Source organism: Nelumbo lutea, chromosome 2 (genome assembly GCF_056320005.1).
Source record: "Nelumbo lutea isolate HS-2025 chromosome 2, American lotus-T2T, whole genome shotgun sequence".
NCBI lineage: Eukaryota > Viridiplantae > Streptophyta > Magnoliopsida > Proteales > Nelumbonaceae > Nelumbo > Nelumbo lutea.
This window is the reverse complement of record NC_142685.1, coordinates 102,602,323-102,627,273: the sequence shown is the minus strand read 5'-3', so window position 1 is coordinate 102,627,273 and position 24,951 is coordinate 102,602,323. Positions and strand designations below refer to the sequence as shown.

At 37.0% G+C, this 24,951-nt stretch overlaps 1 protein-coding gene and 1 long non-coding RNA gene across 2 annotated transcripts; one reads left to right on the top strand and one right to left on the bottom strand.

Moving 5' to 3' along the window:
* Positions 1 to 739: 739 nt before the first annotated feature.
* Positions 740 to 1,505, bottom strand: LOC148872397 (uncharacterized). The gene is made up of 2 exons (XR_016107641.1): positions 1,145 to 1,505; positions 740 to 1,048 (listed from the first exon to the last, which is right to left on the bottom strand). It is a non-coding gene; the product is annotated as an uncharacterized LOC148872397 (long non-coding RNA).
* Positions 1,506 to 7,884: 6,379 nt separating this feature from the next.
* Positions 7,885 to 18,124, top strand: LOC148872396 (putative glycosyltransferase STELLO2). The gene is made up of 3 exons (XM_088971886.1): positions 7,885 to 10,335; positions 17,144 to 17,270; positions 17,378 to 18,124. Exons 1-3 carry the CDS (start codon positions 8,642 to 8,644, stop codon positions 17,849 to 17,851), a joined length of 2,295 nt encoding a protein of 764 aa, XP_088828012.1. The 5' UTR covers positions 7,885 to 8,641; the 3' UTR covers positions 17,852 to 18,124.
* The last annotated feature ends 6,827 nt before the right edge of the window (positions 18,125 to 24,951 follow it).

The window sequence follows — 24,951 nt, the reverse complement described above, 5'->3', positions numbered from 1 at the left end:
TGGGTTTGATTGGTCAATTACGTGAGAAATTGCACCTGCACACTTGGTTGAAAAATCAGTTTTCTCTTACAAAAAAAAATAAAAAAACTAGTTTTGAACTTGTTCCACATTGGATAATTATAAGGTTTATTTTCAGTATTTCAATAGGAGCTGATTTACACTCTTTAGAATTAATAGAGGAGAGTATGGGGATTCGATAGCGTGTGCGTGTGTGTGGCGCAATGAGACGCACTTTGTTCACACCTGCGTGGCTCGCGATAGACGGCTCTGGTTTTGGTGCGTTGATCACCGTTGATCACCGTTGATGAGATCAACGGTCACGATTCGATCGGGTGTGTTAACAACTTTTTAAACAGTCACAATGTTTGAAATTGTGACTGTTCAATGTGCATTCTCTAAACCAACACCCTCATTTTCCTCATACTTCTTCACAAATTATTTAAGGAGCATGAATCAGACTCCAAAACACACAACTTCGAAATTCACTATCTCTCTCTCTTAGTCCGGTTTGCTACAGCCTCACAGAAGGTTTCTTTGGAGACTCTTCAACTTTACTAGTTGTAGATTCTCGCCCAAGGCTCTGTTGTACCCTGGAAACGAATTTGCCTATAACCCAACAACAAACTCAATAAAACTGAATGGGGGCAAATAACATTCTAAAGATAATGTCTTCAGACACGCCTCAGAGCTTCTCCTCCAAAGTTACAGTAACCCCATCTTCTCTAACAATTACAATTAATTTACATCAAACACACATAAACTCAAACACTTATCGACACGAATACATTCTTACCGTAGACCCGCAACCAATTAAAGCTTTATAGCTCAGGAATCCTATTAATTTCTTGGAGCAGTAAAAGTAGTACGTCTAGAGCATAACGAACAAGACAAACACACAGAGAGACTGCAACGGAACTCCCAACGTACCGGCAGAATTTGTCATAGAAGAGCAGATCTTACTCCACCCCACTTGAGAATTTCCCCTAAGACCAATGTAAGCGACCCCGACGACCGTGCCGGTGGACGAAGCCACCAACCCCAACATTAGCTGCATCAAATGCGAACCAGTTCTGATTACAAACCCTGACCTTTTGCCAAGCAACAATTCTAGAGCACAAAGAGTGAAAGGAAGTTAAGAGCTTACCACATCGCTAAAGGCCACTTGGAGCAAGAACGTTCTTTGAGGGACATGAATTCTAGAAAGCTGCTAAGGATGTAAGCGTGGAAATGAGACCGTGAGCGGGAAAAGAAGTAAGAAAAAAAAATCTGTTTAGGGATTTACAGAGGAAAACGAAATGGAGAATAAAATATGGAATTTCAAACTCAAATCCAACACACAGGTAATCGCCATTGAAAAACGACCGAAGTTGTTTCGCAAGAGACGCTTAAGCGAGAGGAAGAAGACGACTAAGGTTTGACCGTTTGAGCAAAGATAGCTGTTAAGTGAGCGGAAGAAAACGACTGTGCAAACTGCGGCTTTTTCATACATTGCTTGTGAAGTTGTCATTTATGGCACATTTTTTCATTTCTTTTGTAGCGTGCCTTTGGGTGAGAAATTTCATCAAGGGGTGCAAGTCGAGCGGGTTGGGCCGGGTTTTTGGTCGACCCGGGCCTTACTTTAAAATTTGGGTTTAAGGCCTGAGTTTAACCCGAGCCTAGCTCATATTGTAATTTGAGGCATTCGGATTGGGTTTGAGCCCAGGCTGGGTTCAAGTTGGTCAATAAATCTACTCTAAAATTGATTATATATATATATATATATATATATATATATATATATATATATATATTGATGTATGTATAAATGTGTATAGTTGAATCGGGCTCAGGTTATCTAATAGATTTAGGCCCGGCCCAAAAAAATAAAAAAAATCCCAACTTTTTGGGCCCAAACCCATCCCGAGGACCGAAAATCCAACCCAATTCGAGTAAAATTTTGGACTGGACTAATTTAAGCTCGGGTTGAATCCACCCAAGTTGCATTCCTAATTTCATCCAAAAAAGAATAGATCTTGAAGAACAGGCAAACCCAAACGGGATTCTAAACATGGCTTCTCTTTATCTCATTCCTTCCCGTGTTCCTCAATCCCTTCTTCCTATTATTGAATTTGAGATGTAATCAAGGCTTTTAGTTTATTGAAATTGGCTTTTTATTTGAAAATGCTAATGCAATCCATGCAACTCATGTAGCTGAGGTTTCAGTGATGAATGAACAAAGCTAAACCCTTAACACCAATAACCAATTAACCACCCCAAAACCTGTGATTTTACTTGTTTTAAAAGCTTCATTAGAGCCGACTTTCAACCAGCTTGGATCCAGAGAGACCAAGTTCAACATAGCCCCTTATTTGGTTAAAACCGTTGGCCATCTCCTCCATTAACAGATCCTATGTTTGGTTTGAAAGAAAAAGGTAGGGATACCTATACAAGATTTATAAAGATTTTTATAAAGGGATACCTATACAAGATTTATAAAGGTTTTTCCTTATTTTTTCTACGTTTTTTTCCTTTAAATCAAATACAACCAGATTCAACATGAGCACTCCAGATGACCTTCCTCTAAGTAGATAGTCAAATGTTTGCACAACATGGATTCCACAACAAAATAAGAAGATTTAACTATGAAAATGCCTTTTTATCTGTTGTCCGAATAAGCCTATCACCCCAATTTTGTCTCCAAGCTCGCTTGACCGAGATCGCTTCTATCAAGGAAAATCTGTGCTCACACCGTTTTAATAGCCTTTTGCAACCTTGTATTGAAAATATCTTCCCATGAAATAAAGTACCAAGACAATAAAGGCTGCTTGAATGGGCTTTGCCCTGACTGAAGCCGAACTTGCTTGTCCCATCAATGGGGTCTGAAACATTTTGGACTTTATCATCGTTTAGATTTAGCCCCATGGGCATTAAGACAACTAAGACCCTAAGATCCATGGACCATTCTAGAATGTTATTTTTAGTGTTGGTTGACCAATAGATAGGGTTGTCAATTGGACTGGATCGGATTGGACCTGGTCTAATCCAGTCCAATGAATATTTTGGACCATTTTGGACTGGTCCAGAGACTGTCCAATCTGTTCAAATTTCTGTTAATTTAGATTGGTTTCAACTCAAACATGATCCATTGACACGTATGTTCCTATCTTCTATCAATGGATCAGATATTGGCTCAATCCAATATAAATTCATTATAGACGGACCAGGTCCAATCCAATATGTCATATTGGTTCATCCAAATGGATTTTGATTTGGGAAAAAAAGCCAGTCAAAATATCATTTGAAAAAAAAAAAAAACTCAAAACAAGCCATTTAAATAAAAAAAAAAAGCTCATATAAAAAAGCAGAAAATCTCCATTTAACTTTTTACATTTGCAAGAAGTTATTTTGAAAAAAAAAAAAACTGATGACCAACCAAACACTAAAAAAGTGCTTTTTTTTTTCAAAAAGTGGCTTTTTCAAATGACTGTATAAACAAAAAATCACTCCCAAACAAGGCCTTAGCTCTAATGATCCTAGCTTAAAAACTATTTGGTTCTTTGTACAATGGCCACACTAGTCTATCCTTGTCAACATAGCTAGATTGAACAACTGAGGTTTGGGGTTGCCTAAACCACCCTTAACTTTACTCTTGCAGATTTGATTTTAACTTATTCATCTTACTTTTGTATTATCCTAGTTTGTTTTTCCACCAAAACGTGTACTCTATTATAGCCCGAATCTCACAAATTGACTTCAAAGGAATAGAAAACAAAACATGAAAATAGGAGTGACAAGATCAAACATCATCTTTGAGCCTGATTTCTTTGTCAGCTTTTAACAGCCAAAGACTTCTCCAATTTTAGATTTTTGGTTAATCCTATCAACCACATATTGAATTGATTCTCTCTTTAGATCTGCTAATGTCCAAGGGAAGCCTAAGATAGATAAATGGTTTCTACACTTTCTTAAATTTCAACTACTTTGCCAAGCAGTTTTGGATCCCGTGATGCATGTTGGAGATAAAATAAATTTCATATTTTCTATAATTTACCAATTATTTCTTAGAAGCTTTTTTTAGGCTTTAATTGCTTGTAAAAGTACATCCCTCTCTGTAATGCTGGAATTTGTGAACAGATAGCTATTATCAACTAAGAAAATATGAAAAGGGTGGATTGAGTTGGGTTGAGTTGGGTGATTATTGAGTATTAACCCATCCATATTTTATCCACCCTAACCCTGACCCACCCATATGATCCACCCATAATTATTGATATTAGTGGGTCACTACCCACCCTAACCCTGACCCACTGATATGATCCACCCTGACCTAGACTCTAATGTATATATCAATAAAGAAAACATACAAAGTGATAAAAAGTTCAAAAAATATTTTTCAAATTAAAATGAAAATGCTCAAAAACACTGAAAATGATAAATATATTTCATGTAAAACATAAAATATTTTAGGAAAAAATAATAAATATTTAAATGAAAGTATCATTTCACATGAAAACAGAAAATTGTATAAAGCATACAAAAATACATAAAAATGTCAAAATTTGTGAAAATTCGAAAATTTAGAAAAATATAAAAAATGAAAAATAGAAATTATATTAAAATAAAAATGTAAAAAGTATAGAAAACAAACACAAAAATTGCAAATAAATAACAAAAAATAAAAGAAACATAAATTGAAAAAAAAAAGACAGAAGAAATTATGAAACATTTCAAATTATTTAAAACACTAAAATGCGAAGGAAATACAAAAATGAAAAAAAAATTGTAGAAAACAACAAAAATTATAGTCAAACAAAAAATTGCAAATAAATGACAAAAGTACAAGAAAACCAAACATAGAAAAACATGGGAAAATTACAGGAACTGATGGATTTTTTTTTTAAATATAAGAAAACCGATGAACACAGATTTGGTTTTGAACCCAGATCTGTCATCGCCCTATCTTCACGGTGAACATAGATCTGGTTCAGATCCATCAATGGCCTATCTTCAGCAGAGGACACGATGAACACAGATCTGGTTTTGAACCAGATCTAATGTGAATCAAATATTGAACTTTTCATTCCACATTCAGCAATGGAAAACCTTCCACCTTTCTGCCATGGCAGAAAGATTAAAGAGATCTACATGAATGCACCTCTAGAAGAAGAAGAAGAAGAAGAAATCATCAATGACCACTAGCTACTAAGAACAGATTGTCGGCTTCAGAGTGCCATGGTGGAAGATTTCCTCTCAACAATGGAAAACCAAACTTCAATCGAGACTCCTAACCCTTTTTTGAGTTTCAACCCTTCCTTTACCCAACTGACCCCAATTCATCTTGATTCTAATGGGTACCTTTGACCCAACCACCCAGACCCTTTTCCACTGACCCTAATGGGTCACTCAATCCATATTGACCCGCCAACAAAATGGGTGGGCATAGTTCGATTGTAGTGGTGGGTCAGATTAGTTGGAATTAAGATTGCCAGTCCTAGATAAGGAAAATAAGAGTGCCATCTTTGTGAATTTTCACTCTGAACATGATTTTTTTACTAACAAAGTCATTATCAGAGCCGAAAAAGCTTCGGAAATAAAAAGAAAGAAACAAAAAGAGAGAGAATCTCCTTGTGTGAGCCCTTAAGAAAAAAACAAATATTCTTTTTCTAGGAATCCCAATAACAAGGGTTTATAGGAAATGGTTGAGATTTATTGCATAATTCAGTGGATCTACTTATCTCCAAAGTCCACAATTTGCCAACTCTATCCTATCTTATGTCTTTTTCCTGTAAAATTTAATGACCATTATACAGTTTTCATTTTTATATTTGATTCATAAAGTAAATTATTTCATGGGTAATGTTATCAGTAATAAGATTTTCTATGTTGTCCACTCGGATACCATTTGAGGTAGTTAAAAGATTAGAGAAGTCCCCCAAAATTTTTGAGATGCTGACACTCAGATTTGGGTACCATTCTTGTCCTTCAATCGGATAATTTGATCTTAGGCTCTTCCTTTAATAGTGGTATTATAAAATAATCTAGTGTTCTTATCACCATGTTTAGGCCAACTAGCTCTTGATTTCTAGCATCTAGACTTTCGAGAATTTTTTTTCTCTCTCTTATTCGAGATTTCGCCTATCTTCTAGGGCTCTCACTTTGTCCCCTTCAAATTTTACTAGGGCCTTTTAGCATTTTTACCCTTAGCTCTTCTTTTATCTCATTGATTTTATCTTAGGCTTTACCAAAAACCTCCTTATTCCATTTTCTATAGGCATTTCTCAACAATTTGTGTTTTTTAGTTAGTTGGGTTTGTTTTGGGATAAAAGAAAACCTCTCTTAATATTTCATTTAAATATTGAATATACCCTTCATTTTTCAAAATGGACTTAGACCTCTCTTCTCAGATGATGTCAGCGGATAAAAACCTCCCATCGTCTATGAGAACTCTGCTCATATTAATCATAGTCACATATGGAGAACATCTCATCCTCTGCATAGTATTATACAGGGGGAGATGTTTCCAATTCATAGTCACATATGGAGAACATCTCATCCTCTGCATAGTATTATGCAGGGGGAGATGTTTCCAATTCACGAGGATAGTGTATTATGGACAAACTTGAGCAGAGTTCTTGTGGACAGGAGATCTAGAGTCTAATTCTCTTAAATCATGTGCTGTTTAATTTTTTTAAATTCTAATCTTACCCTCCATTGTATTTGGTTATTATACTAAAAAAACCCGAGTAAAGGCAATCTTGAACAGATTCTAATCGCCGGCGTCCAACTCACCACTTTAATGGTGTTATGAAACAAAAATCAAACCCGAGGATCCTAACCCAACTATGGTTCTTGAAATAATAATATTTCAGTAATAAAAGAAATTAAAGCACCACTATTCGTTGATTTGATCATTTTGATATCTTACAAGGTGAGATGTTATCAGAGCTCCATTGGCGGCAATTGGATACAACGGTGATATCAATAACAGCCAAGGTTGAAGATGATGTGTTTTTTTTTTTCTTCGAACTAATTACATATCAATCTAATTCCAAAATTGACTTGGGGTTTATTAGTCATTTTGCTTTTTCTGTTAGAGATAACAGTTTAAAATATCAATTACCGCAAGATCCTTCCATTTTTAACCAAAGTCAATTTTTTTTACTCTTCTCAAACTCTCCATACATGAAAGTGCAAGCCCAACTGCTTATTTGTTAATCAATTATAATGGTATATATGAATATATACTTTTGGTCCACATTTTTAATTATAAGATCAACATTGCTCTCCAAATAAGAGCAATAGTTCCAGCTGAAACCCTAGAGGCTAGAGTCAATTCCCCAACATTCCCATTGCCTAAATCCTGGTTCGGGGTGAGTGAATTTGCATTTTGGTTCACTTTTGCCTATATTTGACAATATTACATTTATAAATTGATAAATGACAAATTAATGCATATTTACATTGATAATAAGATGTAAAAGTACATCAATAAAAAAGAAGTAAATTTGCATTCAAATGGGCTTTGATAAAAAATGTATATGTTTTATTAGAATTCGTGTTTGCATCCATTACAGCTAAAAATCTGTGTAGTAACAAAGTAAATTTATCAATACAAAACTAACCAAACTTTACAATTTATGTAAACTGTTTTGCACTCTAGATATTTTGCATTCACACTTATTTGCATCATTTCTAAACACAGGCTAAGAAGAGCATTTAATTTAACAATGTTTGATTCTCTTATTCTTTTAAAATGACAAAATTACAATGAAACCCTAAAAATAAATTCTATCAAACCCAAACAATTCCAACTTTTAGGATCCTCATTATTAACCATACAACTAAACTCTTGTGGGACAGTCCATTAATGTAGCTTGCACATCTATGGTCATCTTTTTTGAGTCCGGATTGGTGAATTGGTCGGAGACAAAATCATGCATGATATTGCCCAATCCGCTGTGCATGATTTTGTCTCCGGCCAATTTGGTTCCATCGATTTTTTTCCCTCCACCCAAATTGGCCCTGAATCAGTACAGCTATGGCGGCCTATGCCAAAATGTAAGGTCATACTTGACTGTGGGCCCACTAATGCACTGGCCCAAAATACATAGCCAGATCCGTTTCCGTTCCGAGCCACGGAATCAGAACTCACCACTGAGCCTCACATCGGCTAGGCCCATTTACGTTTCCCATCCATTAGGCGTAGTTGTTTGACCAACTGAGTTAACACTGTGAAGGATCTCTGGTGCGTTGAAAATGGTAAGACTTCAGATCCGTCATTCTCAGTTATCAACAAATAGATCCATCACTCACCCTTTGGCTATCTTCCAGCAACGAACGCCAGGAGAGAGAGAGATAACAGGCAAAATAAAATGTGAAAAGGAAAAGAAAACAATGATGATATCATGATAACCCACCTCACCAACTACCAGTAGTTAAATTCAGGACTAAGTAACAAACCACACCTGTCGGCAGCCCATGCAGAGAGGTTGGGTGGGGTGACACAGAAGCAGAGATTTGAGTTTAGCTTCAGAGACAAGAATCGAATTTCAGACAGACCAGCAGAAGAAGAAGAAGAAGAAGAAGAAGAAGAAGAAGAAGAAGAAATATCGGTTTTAGTGTTTTCTAGCTTCAGTTTTTAGTTTGGGTTGCTTTGGATGCAATGTTGGTCCAAGACCGTTCATCCCCAAAACCATCTAAGCCTGACCTCAGAACACCGCCTCCTCTCCCTACGGTTCGCTTCTCTGAGCCCAAAAACCTTGATTTCTGCACATGGGTCTCCGAGAATCTCTACAAAATCGTCGCAATTATCCTCCTTGTCGCTGCCGTCGCCGTTCTTTTCTTCCTTCGCAACGTCGGCGACACTGCCGCTTTCCTCTGCTTCGAAACCCGAACGATGGAGCTCGAGAAGATTGCCTACCCTGAAATTAAATGGAATTCGATCCCACCCATTGTCGACAAATCCTCCCCTTATGCCTCTTTCCGCGCTGAAAGATGGATCGTGGTTTCTGTTTCCACTTATCCCACTGAGCCGCTTCGCAATTTAGTCAAGCTCAAGGGTTGGCAGGTCCTCGCAATTGGTAATTCGAAGACCCCTTCAGACTGGAACCTCAAAGGTGCGATTTTTCTCTCGCTAGAACAACAGGCCAATTTAGGGTTTCGAGTTGTCGATTACCTCCCTTACGATTCGTTTGTTAGGAAGACTGTTGGGTATCTCTTTGCAATCCAGCACGGAGCTAAGAAGATCTTCGATGCGGACGATCGTGGGGACATAATTGACGGGGATCTCGGCAAACATTTTGATTTAGAATTGATTGGCGAGGGTGCAAGGCAACAGCCAGTGTTACAGTACAGTCATGAGAATCCAAATCGAACTGTTATAAACCCTTACATTCATTTCGGGCAGCGATCGGTCTGGCCGAGAGGTTTGCCTCTGGAGAATGTAGGAGAGCTCGGACATGAGGAGTTCTTTACTGAAGTATATGGAGGTAAGCAATTTATTCAGCAAGGTTTATCAAATGGTCTCCCAGATGTCGATTCAGTTTTCTACTTCACACGAAAGTCTGGTTTGGAAGCTTTAGATATACGATTTGACGAAAATGCTCCAAAAGTGGCATTGCCCCAAGGTATGATGGTGCCAGTGAACTCGTTTAATACGATTTTTCATTCTTCTGCATTTTGGGCTTTGATGCTTCCGGTTTCTGTAAGTTCAATGGCCTCAGATATCTTGAGGGGTTACTGGGCACAGAGGCTTTTGTGGGAGATTGGAGGCTGTGTTGTTGTTTACCCTCCCACAGTTCATAGATATGATAGGATAGAGGCGTATCCGTTTTCAGAAGAGAAGGATCTCCATGTGAATGTGGGTCGTCTGATTAAATTCCTGATTCAATGGAGATCTGGTAAACATAGATTGTTTGAGAAGATCTTGCAATTGAGCTATTCAATGGCGGAGGAGGGATTCTGGACTGAGAAGGATGTGAGGTTCACTGCTGCTTGGCTTCAGGATTTGCTTGCTGTTGGTTACCAGCAGCCAAGATTGATGTCTTTGGAGCTCGATTGGCCACGGGCAACCATTGGTCATGGAGATAAAAAGGAGTTCATCCCTCGAAAACTACCATCAGTGCATCTCGGTGTTGAGGAAACAGGGACGGTAAACTATGAGATAGGAAACCTAATTCGCTGGAGGAAGAATTTTGGGAATGTTGTGCTTATCATGTTCTGTAGTGGACCAGTAGAACGCACTGCTTTGGAGTGGAGATTGCTTTATGGAAGAATATTCAAGACTGTGGTTATTCTGGCAGAGCAAAGCAATGCAGATCTTGCAGTTGAACAAGGGAAATTGGACTTTGCATACAAGTAAGTTACTAATGTCCCATATAACTTTCTTCCATTTGTTCATTTATTTGTTCACAAATTTCTGGATGTCATTTAATTGGTGTATAACATACCGGGACTGTTTTATGAGAGTATTCTGAATTGGGAATACTATGATTTTCTTGTGCTTCATTTATGAAGGAAAAATTTAAAAGACAAGAAAATATTACAGGCTTGTATCTATTGTATTATGAAATACTATTATAAAAGGAGTATAGAAAATGAGGTGTAGAAATAATTGATGAAAGCATTGTTAATAATGTTTCCTACCAGAAATGGACTTGTTCGATGGAAAATCTGTGAAAAGAATTGCCTGAGAGTGCAAAACAAATATTGGATGTAAATTATAGTATCAAGGATAGTAAACTCTTCATATTATTACACTATTTTTTTTTCTTCTTTGTTGTTCTTTAGTTATTGAGTTTCTGCAATCATCTTATGATAGCACAAAGTCATCCTTGTTTTCAACCCATGGGTCCTTTCTTAAACCATTAACAAGCCCGTTCTATTTACTGTTTCATCCATTTGGTTTATAGACTAAAGATATTTACAGAGGTTACACTTGGCACAAACGGCCTTATCATTGACATTGAGAGTCAAGCTATTGGTTTAGAGGCATATCAGGTAAATGCATTGAGGAGGATTCCTGTATTATTATAGGATGGACAAAGACCTGAACAAACAGAAATAGTAAAGACTGGCAGAAAATAGACAAAAGTCATACCATGTTGACCCTGTCCTTCAGCCCCTGCAAAAACCAACCAAGAGCAACCACCTCTCTGGCTTTACTTGGTAACCCTCTTGACATACTTATTTAACTTCCACCCATTTGCAGGTCCATTTTTCCCTGCCAGGTTAGTGACATTCAGATATAACTTGCCATTCACAATGTCTTTTCCGTACCTGATAATTTTCTTTAGACTAATCAGACTTTCTTGGTCTCCAGTTCAGCTTCCACTGCCTCTTGATATTCCTGGTTCCCCTAAACTGCAGACATTTCTTCCCATTCTTTCTCCTGAGTCCCATCTCTTTTTTATTGCTTTAAACTAGTGAAAGTGAAGCTGCCCTCTCCCCCACTTCCTCCCAAAAGATAAAAAATGAACAGACCTGAGGCATGCCCGAACTTACTTGCTTTTGAACCTCGAATATGTCATCCGATTTCCTACTTTAAGAAGTGATTAAGTATCTTTCTCATTCTTAGCAGAAATCAAGATTGCATTTGGATAACCAGAAGCTTCTTGCTAAAGATGGAAGGGTCAGTTGACTGTTGACCTCAACAAACAATTGGGGTGATCTTCTAATAGAAAGTAGATTTCCCTGTCATTTCATAGTGCAGAAAAGTTCCATTGGGATGGGGTTGCATTTAATGTACTACTTTCTTGAAGGGAAAAGATATTGAGGAGAATAAATAATTTTAATGCTAAATTGGATGGGAAGAATTGTACATACTTACATCATAGTTGTCAAGGCGACGCCTAGGCGACAAGGCGCCCTTTGAGGCTCGCCTCGCCCAATCGCCTAGTTGTTTTCTACTTCCTACTATAAAATACTATTTTATTCATTATTTTTTGAGATTATAATTTATAAAATAGACATTATTAAACTAAAATAATCATTTTGTGTGTTTATATACTAATTTCTTTTTATTATTTTCTTATTTGTTAGAGTTTAATCAACACAAACATTGTTAAATGCTGTATTGAACCCTCAAAGACTTAAAAACCTGAAACAATAAGGAAGAACTAAAAATTTTATCTAATCAGCACATTTCCCTCTTCCATATATTCTTCTTCTTCTTCTTCTTCTTCTTCTTCTTCTACTACTACTACTACTACTACTACTACTACCAATACTTTTTACTTTCTTCTTTTCCTATAACAAAAATAAGGGTTCAACCCCTATATTTTTTGAATTTTATTTTCCTTCTTCCTTTTCTTCTCATGAATATGTTGATTTTCTATACTTTAATATGAGATTTATACTTTTCTTATGAAAACCATGAATAATTATTAAAGAAATATGGTTATGGTACCTAGGGAACTACCCTAGGATCTATGTTTTTAACATAAAAATCCATTGCCCAGGTGACTAGGCGACAAGGCGCCCCCCAGTCGCCTAGCCTTGCCTTGGCGCCTTGCAAACTATGAATTACATATATACACATCCTGTAAAAAACAACCAAAAATAAAACAAAAATTCAAAGAGGATCGGAACAATTGTCCTTGAGAAACTAGCAAGAAGATTAGAGAATGGTGGGAACAACACAATTCGTCAATAGAATGGGAGGGTATGAGATTCCACAAGAAGATTCAATTCCTAAACTCCCAAATAAAGGAGTGGAACTGTCTAGAATTTGGAAGAGTGGAGGAAACAAAAAAGATTCTAATGGAGCAGATTGAGGAACTAGACTTGAAGGAGGAAAGGGGTTCTTTTGGAGAGGAAGACAGAGAATTAAGATGGAGTGTTAGGAAGTAGCTGGAGGATCTTTTGTTGTAGGAAGAAATAAGTTGGAGACAGGAGTCTAGATGTAAATGGTTAAAGGAGGGAGATAGAAACACTGGGTTTTTTAACTCTGTGGCAAACAATAGAAGGAAGAATGTCATTTCTAAGCTGGAAGTTGAAGGAGTTGTTCTTTCCCACCTGATAGAAATAGCAGAGGCTTTTGCAACTCATTTTAAATCTATTTTTGGAAGGCCTTTAAATGAGAGGGTTTTGGTGGAGGGGCTGGAATGACCAACTCTTAGCGTAGAAAGCAGAGTGAGGTTAGAGAAGAATTTTGATGTAAAGGAGATAAAGGAAGCAATGTTTTTAATTGATAGGACGAAAGCTCTAGGTCTTGATGGATTCACAATGGCATTTTATCAGGATTGTTGGGATATTGTGAAGCAGGATCTAGTGTCGGTTTTTGAGGAGTTTCATAAAAGGGGAATTATTAATCGAGGTTTAAATTCCACATTCATTGCATTGGTCCCAAAGAAGAAAGAGGCATCACAACCAAGGGATTTCAAACTGATTAGTTTGGTGAATTGTTTGTACAAGATAATTGCAAAAGTGTTGTCTCTAAGGATCAAGAAAGTTCTTCCAACCATTATTACACCCAACCAAGGAGCTTTTGTGAAGGGAAGGCAGATCACTGATCAAATTCTAATTGTGAATGGGAATTTGGAGAGCTTTAGGAAATTCAAGAAAAAGGGAGTGGTATGCAAACTAGACTTAGAGAAGGCTTATGACCTAGTTGGCTGGTCCTTCTTGATGGAGGTGATGAGAAGTTTTGGCTTTGGAGACAGATGGTGTAGATGAATTTGGGGTTGTATTAGGTGTTGCCATTATTCGATCTTGGTGAATGGAATTGCGGTGGATTTCTTTCCAACCGTGAGAGGAATAAGATAAGGTGATCTTCTCTCCCCCTTTCTTTTCACTCTGATTGCAGATGCCCTGGGGAGACTAATCCATAGAGTTGATTCTAGAAACTTAATAAGAGGATGGAGAGTTGGAAGGGGGGAAGTACCACTTACACACTTGCAGTTTGCAGATGACACAATCCTGTTTTGTGGAGGTGGGGATCTAACTTGGATCAGAAACTTAAAATTGACAGTACAACTCTTTGAGCAAATGTCTAATCTTAAAGTGAACTTCGATTAGAGTTGTGTGGTGGGAATGAATATGGAGGAGAGGGAAGTAAATGATTGTGCAGGTGTATTAGGGTGTGCAATCTCGGATTGGCCTATCATTTACTTGGGCCTCCCTCTAGGAGATAACCCTAGGAATGAAAGCTTTTTGAACTCGATAGTAGAGAGATCTGAGGAAAGGCTTCCTTCTTGGAGGAAAAATTATCTTTCTCTAGGGGGAGAATCACCTTAATTAGATCTACCCTATCTAATCTTCCTGTTTACTTCATGCCAGTGTTTAAGATTCCCACAAAGGTCTCCAATAAGGTGGAAAAATTAATGAGGGACTTTTTATGGGAACCAGGAGTGGAGAAAAAAGACCATAGGGCGAGTTGGGAAGTGGTAAATAGGAGCAAGAAGCTAGGGGGGCTCGGGATTGGGAATATTATGAAAAGAAACATGGCGTTGTTGGGCAAATGGTTGTGGAGGTTTCCATTAGAAAGGGACAAATTGTGGATGAAGATTGTGGCTAGCATACATGGGTTGGATGAGAATGACTGGGATCTAGGAATTTTGGCAAGGGCTACTACCGCTTCCCCGTGGAAAGCCATTCATGATCTGCTTCCAGTTTTCTCCCCTTGGATCAGGTTCGATCTAAACTCTAGTTATCGAATAAAATTCTGGGAGCAAATTTAGGTTGGGGACTTACCCCTAAGAGACCGATTTCCCTCTTTGTTTGCTTTGTTAGGTTTGAAAAATGAACCCGTTTCCTCTTTCTTAGTTCCTCTGATTCTTCTTCTAGTTTTGGGTGGAATTTGGGCCTGAGAAAGGCAATTAGGGATACAGATTTGGGGTGTATTTCATCTCTGCTAGCCATCTTTGGAAATGTTTTCTTGAACACCAGTAAGGAAGACACCAGAATCTGGACCCCTTCCTCCTCCGACTCCTTCTCTTGTGCTTCGTTTTTTGAGACATTAGTTCAACCTACTATTCCTCTTGGGTTGTCATTCCCTTTTAAAGAGATTTGGAGCAAACTCATTCCTCCTCGGATTGGTAGTTTTTGTTGGGAAATTTTCCTGGAAAGAATTAACACAAATGACTTGCTTCAAAGAAAGAGGCCCAATCGTTGTTTACTTCCCAATAGGTGTATTCTTTGCAAAGCTGATGGGGAAACGGGTTACAATATTATGGTTACTTGTCCAGTTACTAAGACTATTTAGGAGTGGGTATACTTGGAATCCCCCCGTGAGTGTGCAAAGCTTGTTCTCTCCCTCATTCTTTAGATGGCCTAAGAAAAGGGGGAAGGTTACGTGGAGAAGCATTAGGGCTGCTGTGTGCTGGTCAAAATGGGAAGAAAGAAACTCACAAATTTTTTCAGACAAGGAAAGAACCACAGAAAACCTAATAGACTTGATGCACTTAAGGGTAGCTCACTGGCTGAAATCAATGGAGATATTCTCTGAATTTTCTATGGCTGACTTGTTGAGAAAGTGGAAAGAGGTAGCTACTGCTGCTCTTTGAAAGAGGACCTATAGACCCTCTTGGACCCCCCCCCCCCCGGTGGATTCATAAAAACTGAATTTTGATGGATGTAGCTTAAGGAATCCAGGGCCTTTTGGGATTGGGGATGTGTTGAGGAATGACGAGGGGTATTTTGTTGCCATTTTTTCTGGGCCAATTGGAGAGGGTGACTCTCTTAGGGCCGAAATTCTAGCAGTTCTTGAAGGAATCCAAAGAGCAAGAGAATTAAGCATCAGAGAAAATGGCAACAAAATACCCCTCCTCATTCTTAGTTATTGAGGGGGACTCGGAGGTGGCTGAAAGGAGACAACAGTGGTTTGTGGAGCTACAGCAATGAAAAGAAAAAAATTAAATGGCTGAGTAAGGATTTAGAAGTGAAATACAGCTGGGTGAAGAGAAGTGCTAACTCAATGGCTGATAGGTTAGCTAAGCAAGGGGTGGCTAAGGATTCTTTGTTTTTGGGCTAATCTTTAGTTTCTTCTTTGTCCTTTTGTTGTTGGGGAGTTAAGATAGTTTACCTCCCCTATTCTGTAATTAAATTTCACAAATATTATTCATTAATAAACCTTTCTGTTATTGATAAAAAAAAAAAAAAACGAGGATGTAACTAATTGCCTGTTGTTGCTTTTGTATAAAGTATGTTTCAGTCTTGAGACTTGGTATGTAAAATTTCCATGTTGCTCAATTTTGATACTGCCTTGCAAACAAATAATTTCAATGGATCTCTTAGCAGCTATAATGACCAGTACTGTCACAGACAATAATATGGAAAACAATAGTGCAACTGTTCATTTCCTTGGGTCCCAGATCTGGGAATGGGTTTGAGTATCCTATTTAATATCCTTGTATTATGTTTTTATATCTAGTTTTCAAAGTTGAAGTGTCATTTCTCAATACTAATAACTTACCAAATTTATTTGAACTTCCACAATATATAGGTTTTATAGAACTGATTATTAAAATATAACAATTTACATATTTCTTGAAGTGTTAAACGCATACTCTGGGAATAAACATGCAGTACCCAGTGTTGTCTTGGGTATGTATCATGCTTGACAGTTGACACTCGTATGCTACGAAGTTTTTTTAAAGTATATTAGCTTTGCAGCACATCTTAAGGAAGTTTTAAGGCTTTTCTTTTCCCAAGCATTTTCTCAAGTGTAAGATGAGTTTTACTTGTAAAGTTTATTGCAGATGTAATTGAGTTGTTTTTTTCCTGTTATTTTCTCTGGGTATCCTAAAATCATGATTAAAATTATTAGGGGTATTTTGTAGGCTTGTAGCTTAACTCTCCTAAGCTTGAGATTTTAGATTTTTTTCTCTTAACCTTTATCCCATATTATTGTAGTCAGAGTTTCTTTGGCCAATTAGGTTCCGTCAATGGTTTTTGTTGTTAACAAAAAGCAACTGCTAGAAAAATGAAAACTAGTAGTTAACTTGTTACAATTGCCACATCATCAAGGCCTGTAGCAAATCAGACCCAGCATGAATTCAATGTAAAATACCAAGGGAAATTATATCTGTAGTGTGAAATTGTAATGTCTTATCAATTGAGGGTGTCTCAGTGGCCCATCTAGAACTGATTGTTAGTTTTCTATACCCTGGAGATGTTTCTTTCCTCGACATTTTGTTGTAGTAAAGCCGCCATATGGCATGTGCAGGTATCTGCCCAAGATATTTGATCGGTTTAGAAGTGCAGATGGATTTCTTCTCCTCAAGGATGATACTATCCTTAACTACTGGAATCTGTTGCAAGCAGACAAGAGTAAGCTGTGGATCAATGATAAGGTAATAGACCACTAATAGCTCCCCAGCATGCTTATCTCTCTATCTCTCTCTCTCTCTCTCTCTCTCTCTCTCTCTCTAACAAACTATGTTATGTTTATGTTATTCAGGTGACCAATTCTTGGTTCACTGTTCCAACCTCCGGTAAGGAAGCAGAGTGGTTTGCCAGTCAAGCAGAAATGGTCAAGAAAATAGTGAGCACATTGCCTGTTCACTTTCAGGTCAGTTACAAGGAAAGCAACACTGATGAGCAAAGACTGACTCTAAGCACATCTGAAGTATTCTATGTGCCCCGACGCTTTTTGGGGGACTTCATTGAACTTGTAGGTCTAGTGGGCAAGTTGGATATTCATCAGAAGGTTGCAATACCCATGTTCTTCACGGCCATGGATTCACCACGTAATTTTGATTCTGTGCTCAATACAATGATCTATCAATCAGAACTACCGGCTAATAATTCCTTGAGCTTTTATTCAGCCCAAGCACCTACAGTGCATCCATGTAAGGTATCCAGTGAGCCTGAATTCATACAGCTGATTAGAGTCATGGCAGAAGGTGACCCACTTCTAATGGAGCTAGTTTGAATTTAGAGGAGGTTGTGGGTACATTTAGATTCAAATAGAAAAAAAAAGCAAGAAACGTGTTACCACATTGTTTACTGTTACACCAAATTCTGTATTTTTGTTTCTTTATTTGCCTTCTTTTGGGGGAGGGAGAGGGATAATTTTAGCTTGTAGATTTTTGTTGTATTTTTATTCATTTACTTTGTGGGGATTTCCCCCCAAAACAGTTGTGTTTTATCATTTCAACTATCTACGAAAAGGGAAGGAAACACAGCTCTATCCACGGCTCACAAATATTCTGATTGCATATTGCAAATCAAATGGATGTACAGATAATGTGCTTTTGAAGTATTGTTTTGCTTGGGACTTTGGAGACTCAAATAAGTGAAAGTGTAACAACCCAATTTCTACATGTATCACAGACATGGCCAAGTGACCCCTCTTTTGTGCTTTATCTCGAATTCGTGGGCTGCAATAAATAAGATTGAATAAGATCCGAAATTTGATGCACTAACAGATGCCATATCAGATTGGATTCAAATTTACAATTCCAATAGGGACAAACAGAAAAATTCTATTGTCCTAAAATTCTATATCTTGAATCTCATGAACCAGCTCAGTACCGAAAAAAAAGACCTCATGAACCAGCTCATAACACCATTGCTAGGGTCCCCAAGAAATGCTTACAACTGATTGCATTATCGTCAATTCCTCACCACGATCATGGAATCATAGCTCCACCACGAGGTTTTTATTTTTTTTTATGAATAAACAAAATATATTAAAGACAAAATTCATACAACCAGTTCAGTTGGCCGTACATGAACTTAGCTATTTGGTTCTGAAAATTGAAGGAAATTTTGTTTCATGAAAATACAATATGCTTTCACTTAGCACTACCCTTTCTAGTCTGTGCAAATGACTTCAAGTGAGAACGGAGGGTTGTTGAAGGCTTTATTTAATCACATGACCACTTTATATCACTATGTAATGAGAGGATAAAGGATGGGGTAGGACATGAAAGATATTAATACTGACAAAAGAACGGTGATGGGTGTCCTGAGGTTCTTTAAGTCCAAGGGAAGTATCATCGGTTTTCATTAAGTTGTGTTAGTGGAAAAAATTTTTTAGTTCTCACATAACATAATTCACCTAATTAGACTAATAACTAGGTTTTTTTTTGTTATTTGGATAATCCTCATTCGGGAAATCACGTACATATTCCCTTAATTACATCTCTGTTAGGGGCAGAGGAAACCTTTTGATTCTGATTCAAAAGTACCAATGAATAGAGACTAAACTAAGTATGAATTTTCTACAGAATTTTCCTTTGAAAATTCTGATATATATTCCTTCTTTATTTGAGAGAAAACCAGCATATAAAGAAATAAACATTGTATGCATAACAAGTAAATAGATATCATAAAAAGCATGTTTCATCAATAAGGATACAAATGGCCTTTAAATTATGGTTGTGTGCATTATCATGCTATGAGGAACCACAATTAGCCAAGTCTCATGAACAAAGTTGTATATGGTTTTTCCCCTCACAGATAGGTTAGTAGGTTGTAAGGAACCATATTCATCCAAGTTTCATAAACAAGGCTGTAGATGATTGTCTCCTTACATATATTTCAATATGAAACAAGGAAGAAAAAAAAATAAAAGGAAGAAAGAAAGGAATGAGAGGAACTGATAGAATATGGGCTTCTATCTCATGTGAGAAGCACAAGGAGTATCATATTGAAGAGGTATAGGAAGAACACAAGATCCCTCACCTTTTTCTTCCTTTTTCTTTTATTTTCTTCACACCAATCTTCTTCTCTTTACTCTTCCCACTTGTTTCTTAATGCTAGAAATCCTGCAAATCAATTAGTAATAACCAACAAAAAAAGCATTAGCTCTTTATCCTTGTAGGAAAGGGGTTTATATAGAGGAGGGAGGTAGTTAAGTAACTCTCAACTCCTCTTTTCTTAGGTTGTGAAGTGTCACCCCACTTAAAATGGGTTAAGAAGGGAAAGTAAAGCTTTTCCTTTCTAAAGTGACAAGTGTCCCCCCACTTCAAGTGGTTAGAGGAGAGAAAATAACTCCTTTCTAGGGTAACATGTGTCCCCCTCCCATTTTAAGTGGTTAGAGGAGGAAAAACAAATCCTTCTTTTTAGGGTGACATGTGTCCCCCAACTTAAAGTGGTTAGAGGGGGAAAGATAACTATCTCCCCTAGGGTGACATGTGTCCCCCCATTTCAAGTTGTTAAAGAAGGAAAATAGTCCTCTTGTTAGAATAGGACAAGTGGCATCCCCTCATAAATAAGTGGGATACCTCACAAGAAATTAATTAAAATGGATTTATTCTTCTAGGGTATGTTGTTCCACTAAATGGGCTCTATTACAGGCCCATTAAATGCCCATTGCATTATAAATAAGTCCAAATAACTTAGGGGCCTATTATTCACTAAACTAGACTGCAGGCCCCTTTCTTTATTAAAATGTTTCGACCTACCAATAAGACTGATTGGGCTTATAAGAAAGCCATTTTCTCTTCTTTATTATTATTATTTTTAAGCTGTGATTGGGAGTATCTTAATAACCTGCTCCCAGTCCAACAAATTTAAAGACTTAATAATGCTCCATTGAGCACTGTGAGCTCAAAAAAAGTAGCTTGAGATTGCAATGCTCAAGCCATTTTTAATTGACTGGGGCAGATTTTTGTGAATCGGACTTGATTAAGACTTAAAGTTGAAAAAAAAAACCTCCAGTGGGCTAAAAATTGTAAAAGAAAAAGGCCTACCCATATATTGTTAGGCTTTCTTTTATTATTAATGGTCCACATAACTTAAGTGTGGCCCATTATCTAATGGATCCAAAGAACTTTTATATGGGCTTAAGAAACTTGTGAATATGGGCACATAAAGTGTGGCCCCATGTTTTAAACTTGAAGTTGGCCCAAGCTATGTATTAATGGGCCTACAAGCTTTTAATGTAAACGGACTTTAAAAGCTTTTAAATAAGTTAAGTATGGACCATTATTTAAAGTGCGGTCCCATACTTTACACTTGTCTTTATGGGCTTAAAAGAAAGCCCAAAAATTAAAAAAAATGGCCAGTTGTCCATTAGTTAAGTAAACAAAAGTCATAGTATGATTAGGACTTCTGTTTAGATAAACATAAGAGCTAGCACATTTCCAACTTCTTTATCTCATTAACTCCATCAAAAGAGAGAAAAGAAAAGGAGAGACTTAGCAAAGAAAAAGAGAGACTCAGCCTTATTGAGTCAATCTCTTTCACGTATAGGTTTCAAAAAGAGAGGGGGACATTATTTCTCAAAGAGCTGTTGCACCTTCAACAACTCTGTCTTTTCCAGATCTTAGGTATGCTATTAAATTTTGGTTAAAACAAACAAATAACATCTCTTTCTTTTTTTTTTTTTTTTATTACTACTGAATCCTTGAATCATTAAATAGGATTGCCTTTTTTTATTTCAACTTGTTTTTGGACTGAACCCTGAAATCATTAAACAAGATTTTATCTTTTTCTTTGACTTCTGTCAATAGAAAAATACTGAATCCTAAAGCTATTAACTAGGATTTGGTCTGTTTTTTTTTTTTTTACCACTGTTACAAAAAAGGCTGAATATGATTGTTTTTTTTTTAACTGTTGTTAACAGGAAAAGGGCTGAATATGATTATGCCTCTTTTCTTTTTTTTTTTTACTTTGACTTTTGTCAACAACAAAAAGGCTGACCCTTTAGATCACTTAATATGGTTCTATTTGAAAGGATTTCAGTTCTGATATTCCCCTAATCCTGGAGTTTAGAATTGTGATCTTTTTTTAATCACTAATGAAAGAGGCTTAACTTGATCTTTAACATTGGACTTTGGGCTGTTTTACAAACATTCCCATTCTCCCTAAGAATGTTCAGGGTTGCCCTAAAATATTAGGGTAAAACTATTTTAGCCCAAGATATTTAGTGATCTCCAAGCTTAAGACACTTAGTGATTTCCAGGTAGATCACAGATAAAAAATGAAAATCAGATAAGAAATAAGATAAAAAATAATTTAATGGTTTTGATGATATCATTGAGAATTAAAAACCCATATAATAATCAAGGTATAGATGATTAGGGATTAATGGTTCCGATGATCTCCAGGTGTAGATCATCATATAGAACCAACATAAAAAATCAGGATGAATGATTCTCAAAGATTAATTGAAATTCAGGTTCTGATGATCTCTAAGTGTAGATCATCATATAGAACTTATCAAGAGTTAAAATGCTAAAAATCAAGTACAGGTTCTGATGATCTCCAGGCGTAGATCATCACATAAGACCCATCAAAGATTAAAATGATTAAAATCAAATACATGTTATGATGATCTCTAAGTGTAGATCATCCTATAGAACCTATCAAGAGTTAAAATGCTAAAAATCAAGTATAGGTTTTGATGATCTCTAGGCATAGATCATCACATAGAACCCATCAAAGGTTAAAACGATTAAAATCAATTACAAGTTCTGATGATCTCTAAGTGTAGATCATCATGTAGAACCTATAAAGATTAGCCTCAGGGTAAATGGCAAAGTTAAAGACTCTAAATCAAAATATACTTAATCAGATCTCACCATTAACATTATCTTGCTTTCATGAAATTATTCAGATGGCAGATGTACTTGAAGTCACCCCTATTTTCTACGAAAGAGCACTAGATGAACAAGGAAATGAAGGGAATATTGGGTCTATTTTGGTGAGATCTGTTTCTTGTAAGAGGTTTATGTCATCTTCCCAAGAAAAGACTTTATAGACGTGGACGCCTCAAGCTAGTGCTCCTTTAGAGATCTGTTTCTAGTAAACTTGAAGTATCCACTTCTAGTGGTAATTCTTTAGATATAGTACTATTGGAGAAGGTTGACACTAGTTCCAGTGCTGTGATGAATGTACCACTGGATGAAAGCAAAGGTCCTACTTTTTATCACATGTAGAAGCAAGGAATTCGATGGAATAATTTCCAATTTAGGGGTTATGCTCAATTTTTGCCCCTACTGAAGGAATGGACAAAAATCATTCTAAGAGCATGAAAAAGTATTGTTGGCAGCAAACATATATGGTGCAGTTGGTGTTTCTAGATATTCATATTACCAAACTTCAGAGGTATGGCGTGCCTTTTGTGAGTTATGGAGTCTTGCAACCAACACTATGCATACACCATTTGGAGAATTGGGAATTTCATTGTGGGATATGAAGATTGTGTGTGGTTTACCTATTCTTGGCATACCATATGAAGAGTTTATTCCACAAAATAGTGCTCTCTGGGAATTGGATTCAGAAAGGGGATTACATTATTCTCCCGTATCACAGAACTTTTACAGATATATGCCCAACTTTGTGAGCATCATGAGACGAATGATAGTTCCTATACCCATTGGGTAGAGCACTTCTATAGGGGAAAAATGGTGTATGGTATTATTAACTCTTCTTCGAAAAAAGATGGAAAGAAGAAACCACCTCCAAAGAAGAAAGCTCTTCTACCTTTGAAAGCTTCCAAAGAGTGTGATTTGGTAGCTTTTTTATCCTTATGGTTGAGCAGATTTGTTCTTCCCATAGAGGGAGTTGTAAGGCCTGAAACTTTCTATATGGCCTCAATTATGGCTTTGGGCAGAAGGGTCTCTCTTGCTCCAACTATTTTAGGTTATATTTACCATGCTTTAAACATAGCAGCCACTTGTCCTACGGGCCCAAGCAATGATAAGGTTCACTTTCCCATCCATTATGTAATTGCTTGGTTGGGAGAATTTTTCCCAAACCTTGTTAGACAGTGCCCCAGTAGGGAGTACCCACGTTCTTACCCATACATGTCTCGCTACAAACTCTATGGGTACTCATTCAATGAGTAGTCGATTTGCTCGGGAATTTTTTCATCAAGCGAACAATTTTCATCTTTGCTTAACTGATAATGGGTTGAATGAGGATACTAAACTCAATGATAAGAATTTGGGGGGAAAAGCTCTTGAGTTTTTGATTTGCATACACTCCCGCTTATTACCCAAATAGGTTTGCTCGTCTTCTTGGTTATGACTAGGCTATTCCCTGTAACCGGTTAACCTTTGCAGTAGTAGACCGGTTGATCGCTTAACGACTTAGCACAGGCTTGGGTGAATATCCTTGCGGAGGGTTTTGGTATCAACTTTGTTGCACCAAAAAGGAATTGCCAAGTTTGCATTACCTTTTCATAGGCAAGATGGTGGAATCGAAACTCACACATATATTTTAAGCATTCAGTGCAACACATAATTGATGTTATTGGTTCGAAGAAGAAATCTCCCCAATTGCGTAATCAAGTTGTCCTTGGTCCTTTAAATGATGTTTCCACTCACCTTATTGAGGGAACTACCACTTCTAAGGAGATTACTTCAAGTTCCAACATTCGGTCTAGAGAGGGTTATAACTCTAAGAGAGCATTAGATCAATCAGAAGAAGATTACAACATTTATTTTAAGCGAGCTCGGTATTCACATCCTTCAACTGATGAAATAGAGGAAGATCATCTTGACTTGGAGAATTTTCTTGATGATTTTCCAAGGGTAAGCTTATTATTATTATTATTATTTTAGATTCACACATGTTCATCCACTTACTCTAGGTCTCATTTCTCTCTTTCTCTCTCTCTCTCTCTCTCTCTTTTAGGGAGAGAATGCCTTTGAAGGTCAAGACCTTCTTAGCATGCTTGCACCTATATTAGAGGAAGACGGAGAACAATTTCCACAGTCCCTAGAGAACCCCTCTCCCATGCAGGATGTGATTTTGGTTGATGATACTTCTGAGGATGTTCCTCCATGTTTTAATATGCTACCTCTATCAGAAGGTAATGTGCACTGAAGCTGAAAGTAATCAAAAGGTAGATGTTTCACATGACAAATATATATTACCTTCTTTAGGAGATAATGGGGAGAATATTGAATTTGAAACTAGCCATATGTGAGAAGCCTCATGTATCCATGATGAGTTACCTTCTTTAGAAGGTAATGAGAAAAATGTCGAGGCTAGAAGTATTTTGCATGTTGATGATAATTTATCCATCTCAAAAAGTAATGGGGACTGTATTGGTACTCTTGTTGCTACCTTTCC